Source organism: Protopterus annectens, chromosome 2.part1 (genome assembly GCF_019279795.1).
Source record: "Protopterus annectens isolate FY-2018-M chromosome 2.part1, PAN1.0, whole genome shotgun sequence".
Lineage (NCBI taxonomy): Eukaryota > Metazoa > Chordata > Ceratodontiformes > Protopteridae > Protopterus > Protopterus annectens.
In genome coordinates this window covers 1438150946-1438170763 of record NC_056729.1, presented here as the reverse complement: position 1 = coordinate 1438170763, position 19818 = coordinate 1438150946, and the positions used below count along the sequence as shown (strand labels likewise).

The 19818-nt window shown below is 38.0% G+C and overlaps 1 protein-coding gene across 1 annotated transcript in view; it reads left to right on the top strand.

Moving 5' to 3' along the window:
* MFSD10 (major facilitator superfamily domain containing 10) overlaps positions 1-19818 on the top strand; it is a 1679282-nt gene that overhangs the window by 1332056 nt on the left and 327408 nt on the right. The window contains exon 10 of the mRNA XM_044062919.1: positions 11464-11554. Within this exon, the coding sequence (XP_043918854.1) occupies positions 11464-11554 (91 nt within the window). The remainder of the gene's footprint in view (positions 1-11463; positions 11555-19818) is intronic.

Sequence of the window (19818 nt, the reverse complement as noted above, 5' to 3'; positions counted from 1 at the left end):
TTCTTCTCCTGGTCACAGATAACACTATTGTGATGTGGTACATGAGCAAGCAAGGTGTTGCAAGGTTGGTAGTGATGTCCTGGGAGCTGGCTCTGCAGCATTCTTTAATTCTTCGGGCTCATATATTCTGTCAGAGCAAAACACAGTGGCAGACAGACTAAGCAGATCATGTACAGGCCCTCACAAGTGGATTCTCCATGTTTAGGTCTCCTAGGGCTTGAACCAGATATGGGGAACATCTCAAGCAAATCTGTACTCCTCCTTTCAAAACAGACAACTGAAAAAATACTTGGTAGCTAACCCAAAAATGCCACTGAAGCAGTCAGGAGTAAGAACATCTATTGTTACAGGTAAGTAGGACTTATGCAATTGTACTTTTTTCTGTTTCTCAAGTCAGTAACCATAGTTTAAAATGTGTTTCTGACTGTATAGATACTACTTCCAGGGCTGCTGCCACTGGAACTCTTTTAAGGAAATTTGCCTGGCTGCAGTCTCAGAACCTCCCAGAAGATGTCAAAAATTAAATTTTGAATTCTTCTTTGAATAAAGATTCAGTTTTTGGACCATCTGCTGCAAGGATTATCAAAATGAGAGGGAAAAGATGATTCTTGGACTCTCAGATTTTCAGCCCACCTCCACTTTCTGTAAGTTTACCAGTGAATCCCCTACTACTTCATCTAACTTTGGCAAAAAACAAAATAAACATTTTTAGGCATAATGCCAGTAAGCAGACATTTAAAAAGCAGTGGCCGGGAGTTTTCCAAAAAGAAAGCAGGAACCCCTCCTCAGAACAAAGAATAGTAAAATAAGTCAAAACTGACTATATGAGGGACATTGTTCCTCCTCCCAACCTGACAGTCCCTTAATCCTTCAAGAAAGCCTGAAGCTCTGTTTTTGTCTTTGGCAGCAGATTATTTCAGACAAATGGGTCCTGAAAGTAATTAATCTAGGCTGCAGATGGCAGTTGGAGGAACTCCCTCCTTCTAAAGGATTCCTCCTCATCTCCCAGATGTTTTGCATCATGTGCTGTCTCAGGGGGTAATACAAACTGTTCCTCCTTCTCAGTTTGGGGAAGGCTTTTACTCAAGAATGTTTTAGTGCCAAAGCAAGAAAACTCTTGGAGACCAGTTCTTGATGCTCTCTTTTTTCTGAACCAGTTTGTGATGGTGCCCAAGTTTAAAATGATTTTACTTCATATCCTGTTATCCCTCCTTCCCCATTTGAGTTTTCTAGTAAGCCTAGGTTTACAAGATGCATATTATCATTGTCCTTTTCGGCCAGATTTCAGGTGTTTCTTAAAGTTTTGTGTATCTCTTCTCTCCTTTAGCCTTTGGGTTGTCCACTGCTCCAAGAGTGTTCACAAAGTGTCTAACTCCTGTGATAGCCTTGCAGAGTCTTTTTTGAACTGTCAGAAATCTATCTGTTGTGTCAGAAACTTTCTACACAGACTGGGTTGGATTCCACGAGAATATTGAAAAGTCTTTTCTAACTCCCTCTCACAGGATTGTGTTTCTGTAGTGCCTGCTAGACACATCATTACAAAGAGCTCTTCTTCCACAGGAAAAAATAGATCTATATTTAGAGCTATTCCAGGGGGTTATCCACTCAAACTTCAGTATCAGAGAAGGAATGTCTCAGGATTCTGGGTCACATGGCATTCACGATTCTCATGATATTTCTTTCAAGACTGCATGTGAGAAAGATACAGTGGTACCTGAAATCTGTTTGGTTCCAGTATCAGTGGCCTGGTATTTGCAAAAAGGGAAATCAGATGTTGGAGACATCAAATTTCTCACAGTCCAGGTCTTCTGTTTTCCCTTCCTGTCCCAAAGCAATCAGTCACTACAAAAGTGCCAGTCTTTGTTTGGGGAACAATATCACTGGGCAGTGCAGCGTCTTTTGGACAAAAAAGACAGACTAAAACACAAACATCAAAGAGATGCTAGCTCTTATAAATGCTCTCAACTGTCTGAATTCTCTGTGGTTCCTAGGATCTCTTCTGGTATTTACAGACAATGCCACAGTGATGTGGTACATAAACAAGCAAGGGAGACCAGATCTTATCCCCTTTGCAGCGTAGCCAGGTCAGCATGGAGTATAACTTTGTAGCACAGTCTCACTCTACAGGCATCCTACATTCTGTCCCAGCAAAATTATGTGGCAGAAAAGATGAGCATGACCAAGGCAGACCTTCACAAATGGAAACTGAATGGGGGGGGGGGGGTCTTCCAAGATTTAATCAATCTGTGAAGACTTCCTCAGGTGGAGCTTTTTGCCTCTTCTCAAAAGAAGCAACTGCCAAAATTCTGTATCAGGACTTTGTGCAAGAAGGGACGGAAAACAGATGTCTTTTCTTTTCCTTAGGTAGGAATCCTCCTATATGCTTTTCCACCCCTTCTGCTGATATCCAGGGTACCTCGGAAGATTCAGAAGGACTCCACAAAGATCATTGTGGTGACTCCCTTCTATCCCAAGCATCAGTAGATGTCCTTCAAGGATGCATCTGCAGTCCTAACATATGGGTTGTCCTGCCTCAGGAAGCCCTTTTCCAAAGTCTGGGTCTGGCCTCGGCTGATGTCGCACTTCACCTGACGTCATAGCTGCTGTTTATTGGGTATAAAGGCATCAGCCGACACCATTTTTCCCAGTCTTTCTTGCCGCGTGGTGCCCGAAGCAGAAGCTGTTCGCAAGTGCCGGTCGGTCAGATCCAGAGATTTCTACTACCGAAGACTTCTAAAAAGCTAAGTACCCCGTTGGGGACTCTTTCTTGCCTCAGCCGATGTCAGACAAAGTAAATAATTGTTTAACTTGTGGGAAACAAATACCTCATAAGGATTTCCACTTGTACTGCCTTCCTTGCTTAGGCCCAGACCACGACGTATCAGCTTGTCTAGCCTGTGCTTCCTTCAACCGACGGACACTTAGGCGTCGGTCGGAGTTTCAGAGGAGTTTTTGGTCCTTTTGCATACAAAATGCCGTCGGAGACTCCGACTACTCAATTAGCTAAAAAACGCAAGGAAAAGGACCGACACTCGCGGTCTGCGGTTTCGGCTGAAACCACGGTTAGGCCATGTTAAGTCAAAACTCCTAGATGCTCCCATGGAGAAACAAAGTTTGTTTGGCTCCCCTGCACAGGAGGTTCTAAAGAAGGTGGAAGAAAAAGCAAAATCTGTCCAAACAGTCAAGGATTTCTTACAGGTCCAACCTCCGAGGTTTAGCCGAAATTGGCCTTCGAAGAATTGGTCCTTTCCAGACAACTCCAGAGCCCAGAGAGGCAGAAATAGACGCCCCAGAGGCAGAGGTCAATCTAGGGGTGCCTACAGGGGATGTCAGTGGCAACCTACCAACCAGAGAAATACTGCCACAGATTCAACTACAACCACTTCCACAGGGCAGACACAATGACTTGGCTCTAGTTCCGCCTACCAGGGAACAACTGGAAGCACCCTTGAAAGCTAGCCTTATTCTCCGACAACTGGCATTACATTACAGGAGACAAATGGACTTTACAAACAATAGACAAGGGCTACAGATTTCACTTCCACACTTTACCAAAAAAGAGAGGAATGCCAAACCTACCATCAAGCCAAAAAACAGACACTCTAAGACAAGTCAACAACTTACTAAGGATGAGAGCTATAGAAGAGGTACCACCTATGGAACAAGGCCAAAGATTTTACTCCAGGCTTTTCCTTGTACCAAGAAAAGAAAATCAATGGAGACCTATTCTAGACTTGTCCGCACTGAACACATACCTCATTGTACCAAAATTCAAAATGCTGACCCTCCAGCAGCTTCTTCCCATGCTGGGCAAGGAGTCTTGGCTGGTGACTCTAGATCTCAAGGAGGCATACCTGCACGACCAGATTGCAGAAGACACCTCAGATTTCTTGCAGGATCAGTGCATTGTCAATTCTCAGCATTGCCTTTTGGCTTATCTACTGTGCCCAGAGTATTCACGAAATGCCTGGCATCAGTAATTGCTCATTGCAGGCTTCAGGGAATTCAAATTTACCCATACCTGGACGACTGCCTAATACAAGCGGACAACAAGGCAAAATTAACAAAAGATTTGGAAAATGTCATACAACTGTTGCAAGCCTTGGGATACACAGTCAACATGCAAAAGTCAAGACTAGTACCATCCCAAAGGATAACATTCTTGGGTGCAGAACTGGATACATCAATTCAGATGGCTTTTCTCACAGAAGAAAAACAAAGGCAACTACCACCCTACTTCATGACATTAACAACACAAACTCGGCTTACTGCAAGGAAAGTCCTGCAAGCCCTGGGCTACATGGCATCATGCATAATATTGGTTCCACATGCCAGGCTACATATGAGAAAGTTACAATGGTACCTAAGGAGTGTATGGTCTCAACACAAGCACAGTCTGGAAGCCTAGATTCCAATAATTCCATGCCTGAAGCAAGAATTCCTGTGGTGGGCTCAGGCCTGTCAATGGAACAGAGCCTTGCCTTTCCACAAACCTCATCCAAGCCAGACCATCACCACGGACGCCTCAGACCTAGGATGGGGGGCACACATGGTGGACAAGTGTATTCAAGGCCTATGGACCCAAGACCAGCTGAATCTACACATAAATCTAAAGGAGATGTTGGCAGTGAAAAATGCGATCCAGGCATTCAGACCACTCCTTCAACGCGGTCATCTGCTGATAAGGACCGACAATACCACAGTCATGTGGTACATCAACAAACAGGGAGGTACACATTCATATCCTCTATGCCGGATGGCAATGGACCTGTGGAATGTGGCCCTGAATCTCAACATTCAACTTCAGGCCAGATTTGTACCAGGAAAAGAAAATTCTCTAGCAGACACCTTAAGCAGAACTACCACGGATGCTCACGAATGGATGCTGCATCCAGATATCTTCAAAGCCATAACAAAGAAATAGGGACTACCAGACATAGACCTGTTCGCCTCCCTACACAACCACCAATTGAAGAAATTCTGCACAAGAACATACCACCCACTTGCTTGGAGGGTGGACTCCCTTTCCTTCAGCTGGAAAAACCTGACAGCATATGCATTTCCACCTCTTCCCTTGATGTACAAAGTTCTACTGAAGATCAGAGAGGATCAGCCAAGGGTAATCCTGATAGCTCCAGACTGGCCGAGGCAACATTGGTACCCGCTACTGAGAAGCATGTCTCGGACACACGCATGGCCTCTTCCTCTATGTCCCTTACTTCTAACACAGGACAACTACAAGATCCTACATCCAAACTTGAAAACACTGCAGCTAGCTGCTTGGAATATTGCATAAAACAAAATAACCCAGGTTTATCCCAGAGGGTTAAGGACATTATCCTGGAGGGCAGACCTTCCACAAGGAAGACTTATTCAGAAAAGATACCTCATTTGGAGTGCAGCAAAGGGAGAAAATGTCTCATTGGCAAACATAGCAAACATCCTGGAATATTTAGCAGAACTGTTCCACAATGGCCTGTCTTACTCCTCCATTAAGATTCATGCATCAGCAATTTCAGCAGAATACAACATGGATCCTCCTGTCTTCTCTCATCCTCTACTCAGGCAGTTTTTGAGTGGAATCAAAAATGTAAAACCTCCAAGGAAACCACCTTTACCTACATGGGATCTCAACTTTGTGCTGGAAAAGTTAACACTTCCTCCTTTTGAACCAGCAGCAACAGCAGAATTACAGTTCTTGTCTTGGAAAACTGCTTTCCTGCTAACAATCACTTCAGCAAGAAGGGTATCTGAGTTACAGGCGTTAATGGCAGTACAACCTTTCCTTATCTTCCATCAGGACAGAGTCTCTCTGAGAACTAACCCTACCTTTATGCCAAAAGTGGTCTCCAGAGTATCATTGAACCAAGCGATTCATTTACCTACATTCTTCCCCAACCCACAAAACAGGGGGGAAAGACTACTACATACCTTGGATGTGCACAGACAATTACGCTACTATCTGGACAGAACTAAGACCAGCAGAAAAACTGACCAGCTTCTGGTAGCATATGCAACAGGAATGCAAGGAAAAGCAATTTCAAAACAGACAATCTCAAAATGGATAGGAAATTGCATTTGATTTTGCTACTCTTTTCATGGAAAGACAACTCCTGAAAATATCAGACCTCATTCCACAAGAGCTACAGCCACCACTACAGCTTTCCTGTGGCTACCAAAGACATTTTAGAAGCTGCTACTTGGAGCTCCGTGCATACATTTGCCAAGCATTATAATCTTCCCTTATATTCTAGATCCCAAGCATGTTTTGCAACTGCTGTTTTGCAAGGGATCTTAACTACACCATCTTTATCTTAGTGCCTCCTCCCCCAGTTTGGCTATGGTATTCTACCCATATGTTAGGACTGCAGATGCATCCTTGAAGGACATAGTACAGTTTTGTACCTACCATAAATGTAGATGTATAGACAATAAAACACGTACAGTCTCAGGCACAAAAACGGCAGCAGCAGTTGTAAATACCAGAATCTTTATTTGATAAAACTGTAGATGAGCACTTTCGCGTATTACTACGCTTCTTCAGATCAAAAACTAAAATCAATCCACCCTATTTAAGCACATTCTAATTATTCCATTAATTCAAACTCTCCAATGAACAAGATGGGGAGTGAATCATTAGTTAATGAAGGCACATTTTCAGATTTTCCTTTAAAAACTACTTATGACTAAGAACTTGCCATATAAAATGAAGATATATAACAAAAGCATCCTCTAGCAATACAAACATTAATAAGATATTTAAATATACAACAAATAAAAACTCCTCATATGAACCTAGTTAAACTCATATAAAAGATGTGAATAAAGTTGCAAGAAACAATGTCACCCAAGGGCACAGAACCTGTTTAAAAATATGCAAGTACAAGGAATGCATGAATGCAGAAAAATGAAAATGTATGAATACAAAAATATAAAAATATATATATATGTGTGTATACATATATAAATATACATAAAACTGTATAGACAATACTGAATCTGAAAGCTTATAGATAAATACAAATATAAGTATCATGACAATGCAAATATGACATTATTTACGAGACTTTAATACAGATCGTAAGGAGACATAGTTGTTGAGACCTGGTGGATAATGAGCTCTTAATTTGAAAACCCATCCAAGTTCTTTGCTCTCTAGATAATTCATATAATCTCCCCTTCTCTGATTCTGGGGGACAATCTGAAGTACTCTAAATACAAAACCATGATCTTTATAGATGGAGATATGCTTGGCTAGGGCATTTAACTGATTATTGTTTCTTATATCATATATATGGTTGTAAATCCTATGCTTAAGTTTCCTTTTGGTCATGCCCACATAAAATACAGGGCAAGAGTTACACGTTGCTAAATAAATAAGACCTGAGGTGTCACAACTAGCAACAAACCTAGGGGTAAACGAAAAGTCCAAATTTGGATGTATAAAATCTTGCGATGTTGATATATAACTACAATAATTACAATTCCTGCATGGATGAGTCCCTCTCTCTTGTGATATACTCATGCCCATTGAACTAATCTCTCTTGCTCTGGTATTATAATCAACGCATAACAATCTTTTCAAGTTCTTATTGTTCCTGAAAACAAATCTAGGTGTAGCCCCTACTATATTTAGTACTTTGTCATCTAAAGTTAAGATACCCCAGTGTTTAGAAAATGATTTTTTTAATATCTAAACTATCATTTGTATACGTGGTTACAAACATGGCCTTATTGGAAATGGTAGTACTAGCCCTATTCCCATGGCCTATTTTAGTGATAGTTTGATTCTCTGAATATCTAGGCTCTCCCAGTACTTCAGACTTAATTTGCCTTACTAACTTAGCATCATAACCCCTTTCAATTAAAATGAGTTCCATTTTCTCTAGTTCCATATTTAAATTCATGGGATCCTTGCATAGTTTCAGTAGTCTCTGAAATTGGCATCTCACTATCCCTTTAAAGATGTGACGGGGATGCATACTATCATATCGTAGTATGGCATTCTTCCAACAAGCCTTCCTGTGCAGAGAAGACAATAACCTATTGTTCTGAATGCTAAGATTTACATCAAGGAAACTTATGGTGTCATATGAAGCTTCTGTAGTAAATCTTAAGAAGCTAGTGGTAGTTTCCAAATAGGATACAAACAAAAGGAAATCTTGCTCACTACCATCCCAAACCACAAGGACATTGTCCACAAAACGCTTGTATACCAAACATTTTTTGAAAGATTCATGACTAAATAAAAATTCCTTTTCCCACTGATGAACCACCAAATTGGCATATGTATTCGCGCAGGGGGGTGCCCATGGCAACCCCTGCAAGTTGTAAGAACATATGCTCTTTAAAACAAAAAACATTATTACTTAAAACTAAATCTAACAACTGGCAAATCAGTATCTGCATGTTGCAGTCTATTGATGGTGAAGCTTGCAACAGTTCTCTAACTAAGTCAATGCCCTTGTCATTTGGGATGCAAGTGAACAAATTCTGGACATCCATAGTTATTAAGAGATGTCTACCTCTACATAATTCAACTTCTAGATCATCCAGAAATTCCAGAAGCTGATAGGTGTCCTTCAAGACAGTCGGAATGTCATTGACAAGGGGTCTCAAACATTTTTCTAAATAGATGGAAATGTTTTCTGTACTCCATCCGTCTCCCGAGACTATGGGACGTATGGGAGGTGGATATGTCCCTTTGTGCATTTTGGGTAGTCCCTTTATTGTTGGGAGTTGAGGATGGGTAATGTAAAAAAACTCATATAAATCCTTGCTGATCTGTCGACACATCAATAAGTCATATAATGTGTCATTGATATCTCTAAGTATTTTATCCAAATCTTTTTCATCTATACTCTTATATGTTGAATGATCATTAAGCATATTCTGCATGTATCTATCATAATCTTCCCTATTGAGCAACACAATCCCTCCCCCCTTGTCTGCGGGTCTAATAGCAATAGAACTGTCTTGTGATAATTTCTTCAAGGACATATTTTCCTCCTTAGACATATTAAAATATGAACATTTCTTATTCCCTCCCAGGAAATAAGTATACATATCCCGCTCACACAGTTTAACAAAAGTTTCAACAACCCCAGATAATGGAGGAGAAAAAGTACTTCTACGCTTGAATGAACAAGCACTTTGTGTGCATAATTTATCAGACAAACTAGAGTCATCTTTACAGAACAATAATTTAAGAGCTATGCTCCTGGCAAAAAGCTGTAAAAAAATAAATGTAGATGTCCGATAGGTATGCATCTGCAGTCAGGATTACCCACCCTCCTCCCCATCTGTGGTATTCCTAGGGTATTTACCCCTCTTTTAGCTAGCTGGGGGAATCTATTATGGTGTATTTGTTTGTATATATGTATATATATATATATATATATATATATATATATATTCTTATATTGTTTGCTCTCTACTGTTTGGAATTATTTGCATTTATCCAAATTTAGACTTCCTAGAGGGCACCTGGCATCTGGGGCAAGAAACACTGAGGAAAATGGCGTCGGCTGATGCCTTTATACCCAATAAACAGCAGCTATGATGTCGGGTGAAGTGTGACATCAGCCAGACCCAGACTTTGGAATCCAAGGGCTGCCTGAGGCAGGACAACCCATATGTTAGGACTGCAGATGCATACCTATCGGACATCTACATTTATGGTAGGTACAAAACTGTACTTTTTTTGTCTTAATTGGCCAGGGACATTTACCACAAACTTCCTGACAGATTGGATTTCCTCACACAAGATCAAGGCTGTTTGAAACATCCCAGCCCCAAACAACTGCATTTGACTGCCTGGATGATAGGGTATTAGTACCTTTTAGGCATCTGTTTGTTGAGAATGTGCAGCGGGTATTATTGGAAGTAAGAAAACCTGCTAACAAAAGAACCAGCACCCATTCAGGGCTGGTGTTTTTGTGGTTTTACAGTATTTGTGTGAGTTACTATCCTATGGCCTGTCTTAGTCCTTGGTCAAGGTTTATTTGTCTTCCATTTCAGCATGTCTGCCCATGGATCACCCTCTTTCAATTCAATCTCATGTGAACATGTTTTTGAAAGAGGCTCTGTATAAGAAGCCTCCCAGAAAACCGGTGGTTTCTCCTTTGGATCTTAATTTTGTGTTAAAGAAGCTAACACATGCTCCATTTTAACCAGCTTATCTGGCTGATTTGAGGTTCTTAACATGGAAAATAGTTTTGCTGATTGCTCAGACCTCTACAAGAAGAGTATCTGAGTTGCAAGCTCTTATGGTGGGTTACCTCTTCTTTTTATGCCTAAAGTGATGTCAGGGTTTACCTAAACCCAATCTGTCCATCTCCTTGTTTTTTATCTAGAACCCAAAAATGAGGGAGAAAGGGTACTTTATACCTTGGAGTTCCACATACAATTGTAATACCGTCTTGACACAACAAAATCTTTCAAAACTTCTGATCAGTTGTTCAATTCGAGTGAAAGTAAGAAGAGATAACACATGTCAAAGCAGATGTTTACAAATGGTTGTCTTAAGGCTGTTTCCTTTTTTTCCCACCACAACAAAACTGTTCTAGGCAAGGATAAGGCCCACTATACTAGGGCCTTGGCTTCATCTATGGCTTTTTAGAAATTGTTGGATTTTAGAAGTATTCTAGAAGCAGCAACTTTATCCTCTGTGTATACTTTTACAAAGTACTATAAACAAGATTCCTTCTCCAGGTCTGTGATCATTTCCCATGGACTCCTGCACCCTTTCTTTTCCATATACCAATTATTTTACTATGGTAATCTATCCATGTAGCTAAGGCTATTGCAATAGTGATCATAATAATGCACATACTACAGTTGTGTAAGTAAACTTACCTTAACAGTAGATATTTGAATGATAACTGTTGCAGTAGCTGCTTCCTCTCCACATCCCCCTTGATTTTGTGTGTTTTTATGCCAAAGAGTGTACATGAATTTCTGTTTTCCTAACAATGTCCTGTCAGGCTCTGCATCCCTCTCTTAGTTAGCAGGAAAGCTCTGAAGAGCTTGGTATCCATACGTGACTTTGTAGTCAGTCCAGCTTGAGCTAACTAATGGTTGGGTGGGTGGAAGGTGCCCAGAAGTTTTGGAAGCTGGTTGTCTGTTATAGCCTATGCTGGATGTAACCTGTATAGTTAAGATTACTGCAGCAGTGATCATTCAGACGTGTGGTGTTATAGTAAGTTCACTTACACAACTGTACTATTGCTGTGTCACTGTATTTTTTTTTAATGGTGACTTGTGTCTGTAACCTTTTGTAAATTAAATTAATTTGTGGTAAAGCTGCAGCAACACAAAAATGTTCAGTTTTAAATTTCAGAATAGCAGTTTCATTTGTTCTTACAAATTAAGCCATTACTTAGGTTTGCAGTCTGTGCTGCACAGTTTTCAACTGCAGTATGCAATCATGAAAATAATCCTGAGTTATTTGATTTCTTGCAGGCAATAATTTTACTGATCCCATCATTTATTGTCATTGGCCTGGCAAATAGTTTGATCATGCTATACATAGGACTCCTGCTTTATTCGTTTGGTAAGTTAACTCCTGCATGGCATTGTTATACACAAACATTCATCTTTATGCTTTTGTTCATTTTTTGTTGTACCTTTAGATAAAAGGTATGCATTTCTTAGCTGAGAATTATTTGGTATGCAGATTCTTATTCACAGAACTAGGTATTCTAAAGGTGCAGAAACAAAAACTGATGCTAGAATTTTAGTGTGGTTCATCTTCAATGTGATTTTTTTTTTTTTACTTGTAAATCCCTGTACTGGCATTTTGAATTGATGAGTAAATGAATTTCTGTAGTGGAAGTGACCTTAAATCCATTGTGCTAAGCAGTCACTGCTCATTAATGGTAGTCTTTTTTGTTGGAAGAATGTTCATTAAAATACATCCTTTTAAATTTGCTGATAGAGTGTGACCTTACCAACTCTTGGCAGACTTATTTCTGGCTGATGACCTTTTAGTCTTCTCAATATATCATAGTGAAGTACATACCATGACGTAGAGACAGATGCTTTAAAATCTCATCAGGGTCAGTAAGGCTATGTAATTTAAAGTATTCTGTTTAATCTATAATAATACAGTTTAGTATTTATGGCTGGCTTCGTGCTTTTATATTGTATTAATTTAGAAACAGATTTTTTTCAGCAGATCTAACTGCTTTGCCTAGCTATTTCCTTGCATTTGATTAAGCCATAGATCCTACTTGACAGTACAGTGACATCCTCCAGATGAGATGTTAAACCGAGGTCTCATCTGCTTGAGTTGGTGATAGCTTATGTGGATGTAAAAGATCCCATGACACCTTTTGGAAAGAGTAGGAGAAGTTCCCTGATGCAAAACCACAAAAAAGCAGAAAAAAAAGTATCCAAAACGACACACACAAGCTGCAGACAAGATCCCAGTTTAATCTTCGACTTTAGCGCCTCGACTTCAACAGTCTTCAAGAAGTATACACAAAATTAACAAAACATTCCCCTTAAATACCCACTAGAAACAATAAATCAATTATAAAACAATTAAATAGACAATTACATCATTAAATCAAATCAAATACTTCCAATTAATCTCATAGTTAAGACCATGTGGAACCAAGGTATTATATTTCAGAATCAGTACAGATTCTTTAAATAATAATTGATCTTTTAACATTTCATCATCTCGTAACTTCACGAAAATTTTCTCTAAAACAGTAGCCATAATAACTTATAGTTACTATTGTGACATTTCTTAAAATGGATAGCAATGGAACTTTCTGTTTTACATTTTTTAATATCTCTTAACATGTTCCTGTAAACGACATTTAAACATTCTCTTAGTTTCACCTATATATACTAAATTACAAGGACAATGTAAGGCATTCACAATTCCTTCAGAAATATATGAGAAGTTCCCTAGAACATTAAAATTCTTTCTTCCACTTTTATCAGAAGTTTGAACAACCAACTCACAAACATATTTGCCACAAGGGAAAGTTCCCCTCAGTAGTGGACTTGTTATAACACCTTCTACAGGAACAATAAAATATGATTTTACCAATTTGTCCACTAAACTAGTTCCTTTTTTATATGAAAAAACAGGATGATGGTTCAACAACATTTTTAACTTTTCTTCCTTTAAAAAAATTTCCAATAATATTTAACCTGTTGTTGTATCTGTTCACTAAGGATATTGTACGTCATAACTACATAAATATTATTTTGTAGTTGCACATTGCTACTACTATGTACATATCTCATGTGATTAAATTTATTAACTTTAAATTCATAGCTTTTATAGATTATATCCAAAGCATCAGAAATAGTAAACAACGAATAACCTCGCTTTAAGAACATTTGGGAAGTAGAAAGTACAGCCTTAGATAAATCACCAACATTATTGCAAATTCTCTGCAATCACAACAATTCCCCATATGGTAGGGAATTAATTAAATGAGTAGGATGGAAACTTGAGCCATGTAGGAATTGTCCCCCATCCTGAAATTTTCTAAATACTGATGTAAAAATTTCATCATTTTCAGTACCTACCAGATGTACATCTAGAAAATCAATCTATTTTCTAAATTGTAAGCTGTCAAAAGATAGATTATATTCATTACACTGTAAATCAGCCACAAAGCCCTGAACTATCTCTATACCGTCCTGACATACAAAAATAAGATTGTCAATGTATCTATAATATTTTATTACATATTTCTTAGGAAAGTCATGTTGATAAATATATTTTCTTTCAAACAAAGTCATAAACAGGTTGGCATAAGTGGGGGCAAAAGGTGCCCCCATAGCCGTACCTTGTAACTGATGAAAAATTTAATCATTAAAAGAAAAGAAAAATAGTTATTTGTTAAACTAAATTCTATCCATTCAATAATATAATTTGATAAAGGACAGTCTTCCAAAATAGAATGTAAGGCTGTAATACCATCAGTATGTTTGATACTAGTATATAGGCTGGTGACATCCAAAGTCGCCCAATACATTCTAGAGTTCCAGTTAATCACAGAGATTTTAGTAAGAAAATCAAACGTATCCTTAATATATGAATCCAATTGTTGTACATAAAGTAATAAAGCAATAACCGACGACATGGTATGGTATATTGAAGCTTTACCCATGGTTAGTGTGGTTTAATCATGAGGGCGTAGCCCGAGTGATTAAACAAAGGCAACCATGGGTAAATCTTCAATATATCCAAGGGACAGGGTTTGATTCTCACCTTTGGAAGCATAGCTAGGTTAAAAAAGGCCCTGTGGGGTTGTTAGCCTGGTAATCAACTTACACTCTTTTATTTTCTCCAATTGCCATTGAACTCCCCATTATGCATTGATCAGTTTCACTCAGTGGATGAGAGCTGATTATACGAGCTGTATTACATTCACCGTCAGAATTTTACACTTATGAAAACCAGGCACTTAATATTATAATGCATAAAAATATTCAAAACCAGGAATACTGATTAGAAAGGCTTTATTGACATAGTCCATTGAGTAATTAAGTAATGCACTTGCATTGCTTGGTCTAATTATACTATGAAGGTTTACTGTGGTATTTATTTGCTTTTCTGCACTTCTTTAAAGTTTATGCTGGTTTTCAAACTGCTGTAAGGGATGTGTTCTGTACTAAATTACAGTGTATCTAGTGATTTGTTAAGTTAGTTCCAGCCATCTGTTGATCCTCAAAAACCTGGGCTCCAAACCAGTCATTTTGCATTAATAGGGTCAACATCTGCACTCTTGTGGCAGGAGAGGGCTGATTTCACCCATCAGAGCATGGAATTGTTCATCATTCATAGTTTGGAGATGACATCAGAGACTTTGAGAGATTCTGTGAGCATCTAAAGCCATCTGAGGCTAAAAAAATAAATCTAAGTACACTCTTGCACTTGCTGTGCTTATTTTCATTATACTGTGAAGGTTTACATTGATATGTATTTGCTTTTCTGCACTTCTTTAAAGTTTAAGCTGCTTTTCAAACTGCTGTAAGGGCTGCTGTTCTCTACTGAATTATAGTGTATCTAGTGATTTGTTAAGTTAGCTCCAGGCATCTGTTTGTTGTTCCTCAACACTTATTCACATTCATTTTATATCTAGAGGGTCTACGTCTGCACTCATGGCAGGAGAGGCCATATTTTACCCATCTGAGCTGGGAATTGCTGGTAGAAAGCTCATTGTTTTCTTACTTGGTTGGCCTGTGTGCTTAGTTAGTGTAAAACTTGCTTTTCTCTGAGCATATATAAGCCTCACATTTGTACAAGTCCTTGCTCATTTATCCAGAGCTGCTCAACAGTTAGTGATGATGCCATAAACTTTGAGATATTCTGCATGATCAGGCCATGTGTGCTGCCACCTGATTAATGGTCACACAGTCTGTCCTGCTTCTAGCTACAAAAAGAAAAAAAAATTAAGCAACAGCCTTTGCCACCACAGCAGGCTAGCAATATACCTCAGACGCAAGTAGGTGACACTGCTTTGGCCATTGTTGTACCTCAAACCACTCATCTTTTACCCCAAATCCCTCTGGTATAGTATCTACATCCACTATGGACTGGGGATTAACCACATCCTCTGAGGCTGTTGGGAGCCTCTCAGTGGGCAAGAGAGAGACACTTTTTGTCAGTCCTGGGAGATAGAACAGGGAAGGTTTCCCTGATGTATCAGAATGCTGTGCCCATCCTTGGGGAAGCCACTGCTGCCATTAGTAACACAGTTAGTCCCATTTTTCCTGTCAAAAAGAAACAGAAAACCAAGCATGCATCTACTTCTCCTTCATTTTTTTTTCTGGCTAGGAGTAGTTTACTGGGTCTGGCTCGAGGTTTAATTCAGGCTGCTGATCCTTCTTGTAAAGTAGTTTTTGGTAAAAGAAAGAGGGATTCCTCTTTTTCTGAAGAGATTCAGGATTCTGATTCTGAACAGGACGACACAGGGATGGATAACGTTTTTTTTCTTCAGATGTCTGACTCTGGCTAAAAGGAGAGCTCACTTTCTGATTTTCCCTGTTTTTCTTTCTCTGAGACTATTGCTAGAATGTGCCAGTGTTTTCTGTTGTAGAATACTGTCCCTGAGAAAATATTGTGAGGGTATAGCCAAGACGGTGAGGAGTTAACAGCACTGTTTTTTTAGCTCTGCTTCATTTTAACATCTCTGTACTAAAAAACTCAAATAGAATATTTAAAAACTATAAAGAACTAATCGTTTCATAATGAACCACTCTATGCCCAGTGTACAGGACTTGTACAAATGTAAATTAAAAAGCAAAATGGGCAATTTTAAAGAGGAAAAAAAAAAAAAGTGAGTGATGAGAAGAGAGGAAGTGTCTGATTTTAATGGAGAGTTAATGGTCTAACGCAATATCTCAGAGATTGGAAAGTGGCCTATTGAACACAGGAGGTATAGTATGCATCCAGGTTACATCTTTGTAATATTGTGATATTATACTAAGGATGTAGGTAGGTTGAAGAATGTGATTAGATCACACTGGAGTGTGTTAACACTGGACCCGAATGTGAGAGAAATTGTGGGTGCTGCCCCAGGTTTGTCTATAAGAATAGATGGAATTTAAAGAAATTGCTGTGTTATCCTGTTATGGATGGTGGAGGTGATAGGGTTGCTGGTACTGTATCCTGTGGTAGATGCAAATATTGTTGTTCCATAGACACAGATGTCCATTTCTATCATCCTGTTTATGGCACTAACCATGAAGTTAGAGTTCATGCAAACTGTGAATCTACACATGTTGTTTATTTGGCCTCCCGTGGAGCCTGTGCTGCATTTTATGTAGGCAAGATGGACAGGAGGCTGAGGGACAGAATAAGGGAACATCTCTACCAGATCAGGATTCATTCCACTGTCAAGTCTGTGTCCAAACATGTCTTGTCTAATGATTCCACACATCTTTTTTATTTTAAAGTACTAGATCTTACACACACTAGTTTTTTTTTTTTTTGGGGGGGGGGTGAGGGGCAGAACTGAGAGTATTGAATCTAAATGGATTGTTAGACTTAGAGCAGATATTTTTTCTGGACTGAATGAGAAAGTACCATTGTTACCTTTCCTAAAGTCCAGGAGATTGAAGTGATATGTATGACTGCTTTTTACATATATTATGAGAGCATTTTTATGAGAGCATTTTTATGAGATTTATTGTCAGTGTTGTGCAATTCAGTATGAATGTATGCAGTTTTTTGTTTTTATACATTTCTATTCATGTTTTATGAGTGGTATAGGTGTTTTTATTTTACTATGGTTAATGTATTTTAGAGTAAGCACTTTATTTATGTTGTGTACTATGATAGTTGTACTGTGCCGTTAATGGTTTATCTGTTTTTGCGCCTTTTTTGTCATATAAGGGTGTACAAGAGGGGGGGTTCTTTTGGTCTGAAGAAGCCTATCCAGGTGAAAGCGCTTACCACGTCTCCTGTTTGTATCACAATAAATCCGAATTTTAAAGTACATGAAGCAGCGTTTTTTTCAGCTTTGTTTCCTGCATTTTGGTTAGTGCTGTGTTTACTGCCTGCATCCCTACTGTGCCTTTTATGTTAGTTTGAAAATAAAAAATAACTTTCTATCATTAGCCTCTATTTAGATAAGACTTTTGACTCAGTTAATTGGTTGTACCTGTTTAAAACACAGTAGATAATTTCTCAATTAAGCTAATTGCATTGATTTATAAGTTATACAATAACTCTTATGCTTATGTTCAAATAGGTTCTTTTCTTTCTAATTCCTTTAAATTACAAAAAGGCACAAAACAAGGCTGTTCATTATCACTGTTACTTTTTGCTTTAGCTATAGAACCTTTTGCTAATAGTATTAGTGCCAATAAGAACATTAATGCTATCAAAATAAAAGAAGATTTTGAGCTAAAGATTCAACACTTTGCCGATATTTTACTAACAGTAGGAAATGTATGAAATTCATTAGAACATGTAATTTGTCTGCGAGTCACTTGGAAGAAATCTTGAACTTAAGATTTTAACATAATAACAATATTAATAAAACATTTAAAAAATCATATGAAAATATCCTAACTTCAATTGGTGTAGCAATCAAATGAAATATCTTGGTATAACCATTATGTCTAATAGTAAAAACATGATACATACTCTCCCTAAAATATTATTTCTCTTACAATCTTTAGTACTATCTCCACCAAAAAAATTATGAAGAAGAAAAATAATATTCTACTTAATTTTTTTTGGCATCCTAATAAATCAAGACTTTCCTTTGATTGGCACAGAAAAGGTTGGGATAATGGTCGAATAGGATTCCCTGCTATTCAACTGTATGCTACTTCACCAATTGGAAAAGTTATAACGTTGTGGATAAATTCATCTTGTGATTTGAGTGGAAACAAATACATCAAGAATATTATTATTAAGTAATAAATGTATCACAACCAGTCATAAACAAATAGTTCCTAACACTTTTATCTGGTTATTAAAAGTTTTTTGCATAAATGGAATTACACCCGCTTCTCAAATTCCCTATTGAAATAAAATCATTTCCTCTTTCCAAATGTTCACATATTCAAACCATTGTATTAAAGACTAAATATTTTCTGCGTTTTCAATTGTATATACAAATGTCTACTTAGAAACTCATAATTTCAACAAAATGCTAGTATTGAAACAGCAAAGCAACTTAATTTATTGGCATAAATTCCTAAATGGCAATGATATATATGCTGTTGAAAATGTAACGTCCAAATACAATCAAGATTCTGAGAATTGGTACTGTAATTTTGGATGCAGGCCTTTAAAGAGAATAACAATACTTGCATATATAATATTATATTTATAAAGTAGCAGAATGTATTTCTAAGAACTAAGCCAACATGGGAATGGAGAAAGGAGATTAGGGATATAGACAATAGGCAAGAGGGGGCTGGAATTTATTGGAGAAAACTGGCAAAGGAACCAAGGTACTGGGAGCAAATAACTAAAGAGGGAAAGGTAATAAAATGGGAAGATGCCAAGAATTTATTTGGACTGCAGGTTAGAGATTATCTTCCCTATCAAGGAGTGATATCAGATTATAGGCAAAGAGAAAGAAATAGGAGGTCCTAAATGAAAGACCATAACTGGTAGAGTTTTAGTAGAAATTAGAACAGAATCTGTCATTAAAAAGGAAATACTTAGTAGAGTGTATAAAATATTGCATGATAACTATAAGAATCAATCAGAACAAGTTTGAAAGGCTTGGGAAGAGAGATTGGATAAGCAGTTCACAAAGAAACAATGGGAAGATATATATATATATATATATATATATATATATATATATATATATATATATATGTCTCCCAAAGATGCAGCAAAATCTAGAATATGTAGGATTTTTGCTTGGAAATGTTTACATAGATATATTTATACCCCAAGTAGACTTCAGGGAAGTTTTCCTCAGGTAGACGGCAAATGTTGAAGGTGTGATAGGAAAGAAAGCGATATTTGGGATCATATTTTCTGTAAGTGCAGTGGGTTGGGGGACTTTAAGGATTCCCTGTGGGGTGCACTGTCGGAGATACTGGGTGGGGCGCATTGGTGTGACAAGGGAGTTGATTTTTCTGAGCTATGATACAGAATTGGAATTGCTTAGACATGGTAAGCCCTTGCTGTGTCTAATTATGGTGGCTGCCAAAAAAAAGCAGTTACTAAAAAATGGAAATCAAAATCTAAACCAACTATATTAGGAGTACTGAATATAGTAACAGAGGTAAAACTACTGGAATTGAGATCTTTAGTAAAGGATAGGAGCAAACTACATAGGAAAAAGTGGGAATTGTGGGAACAGTACA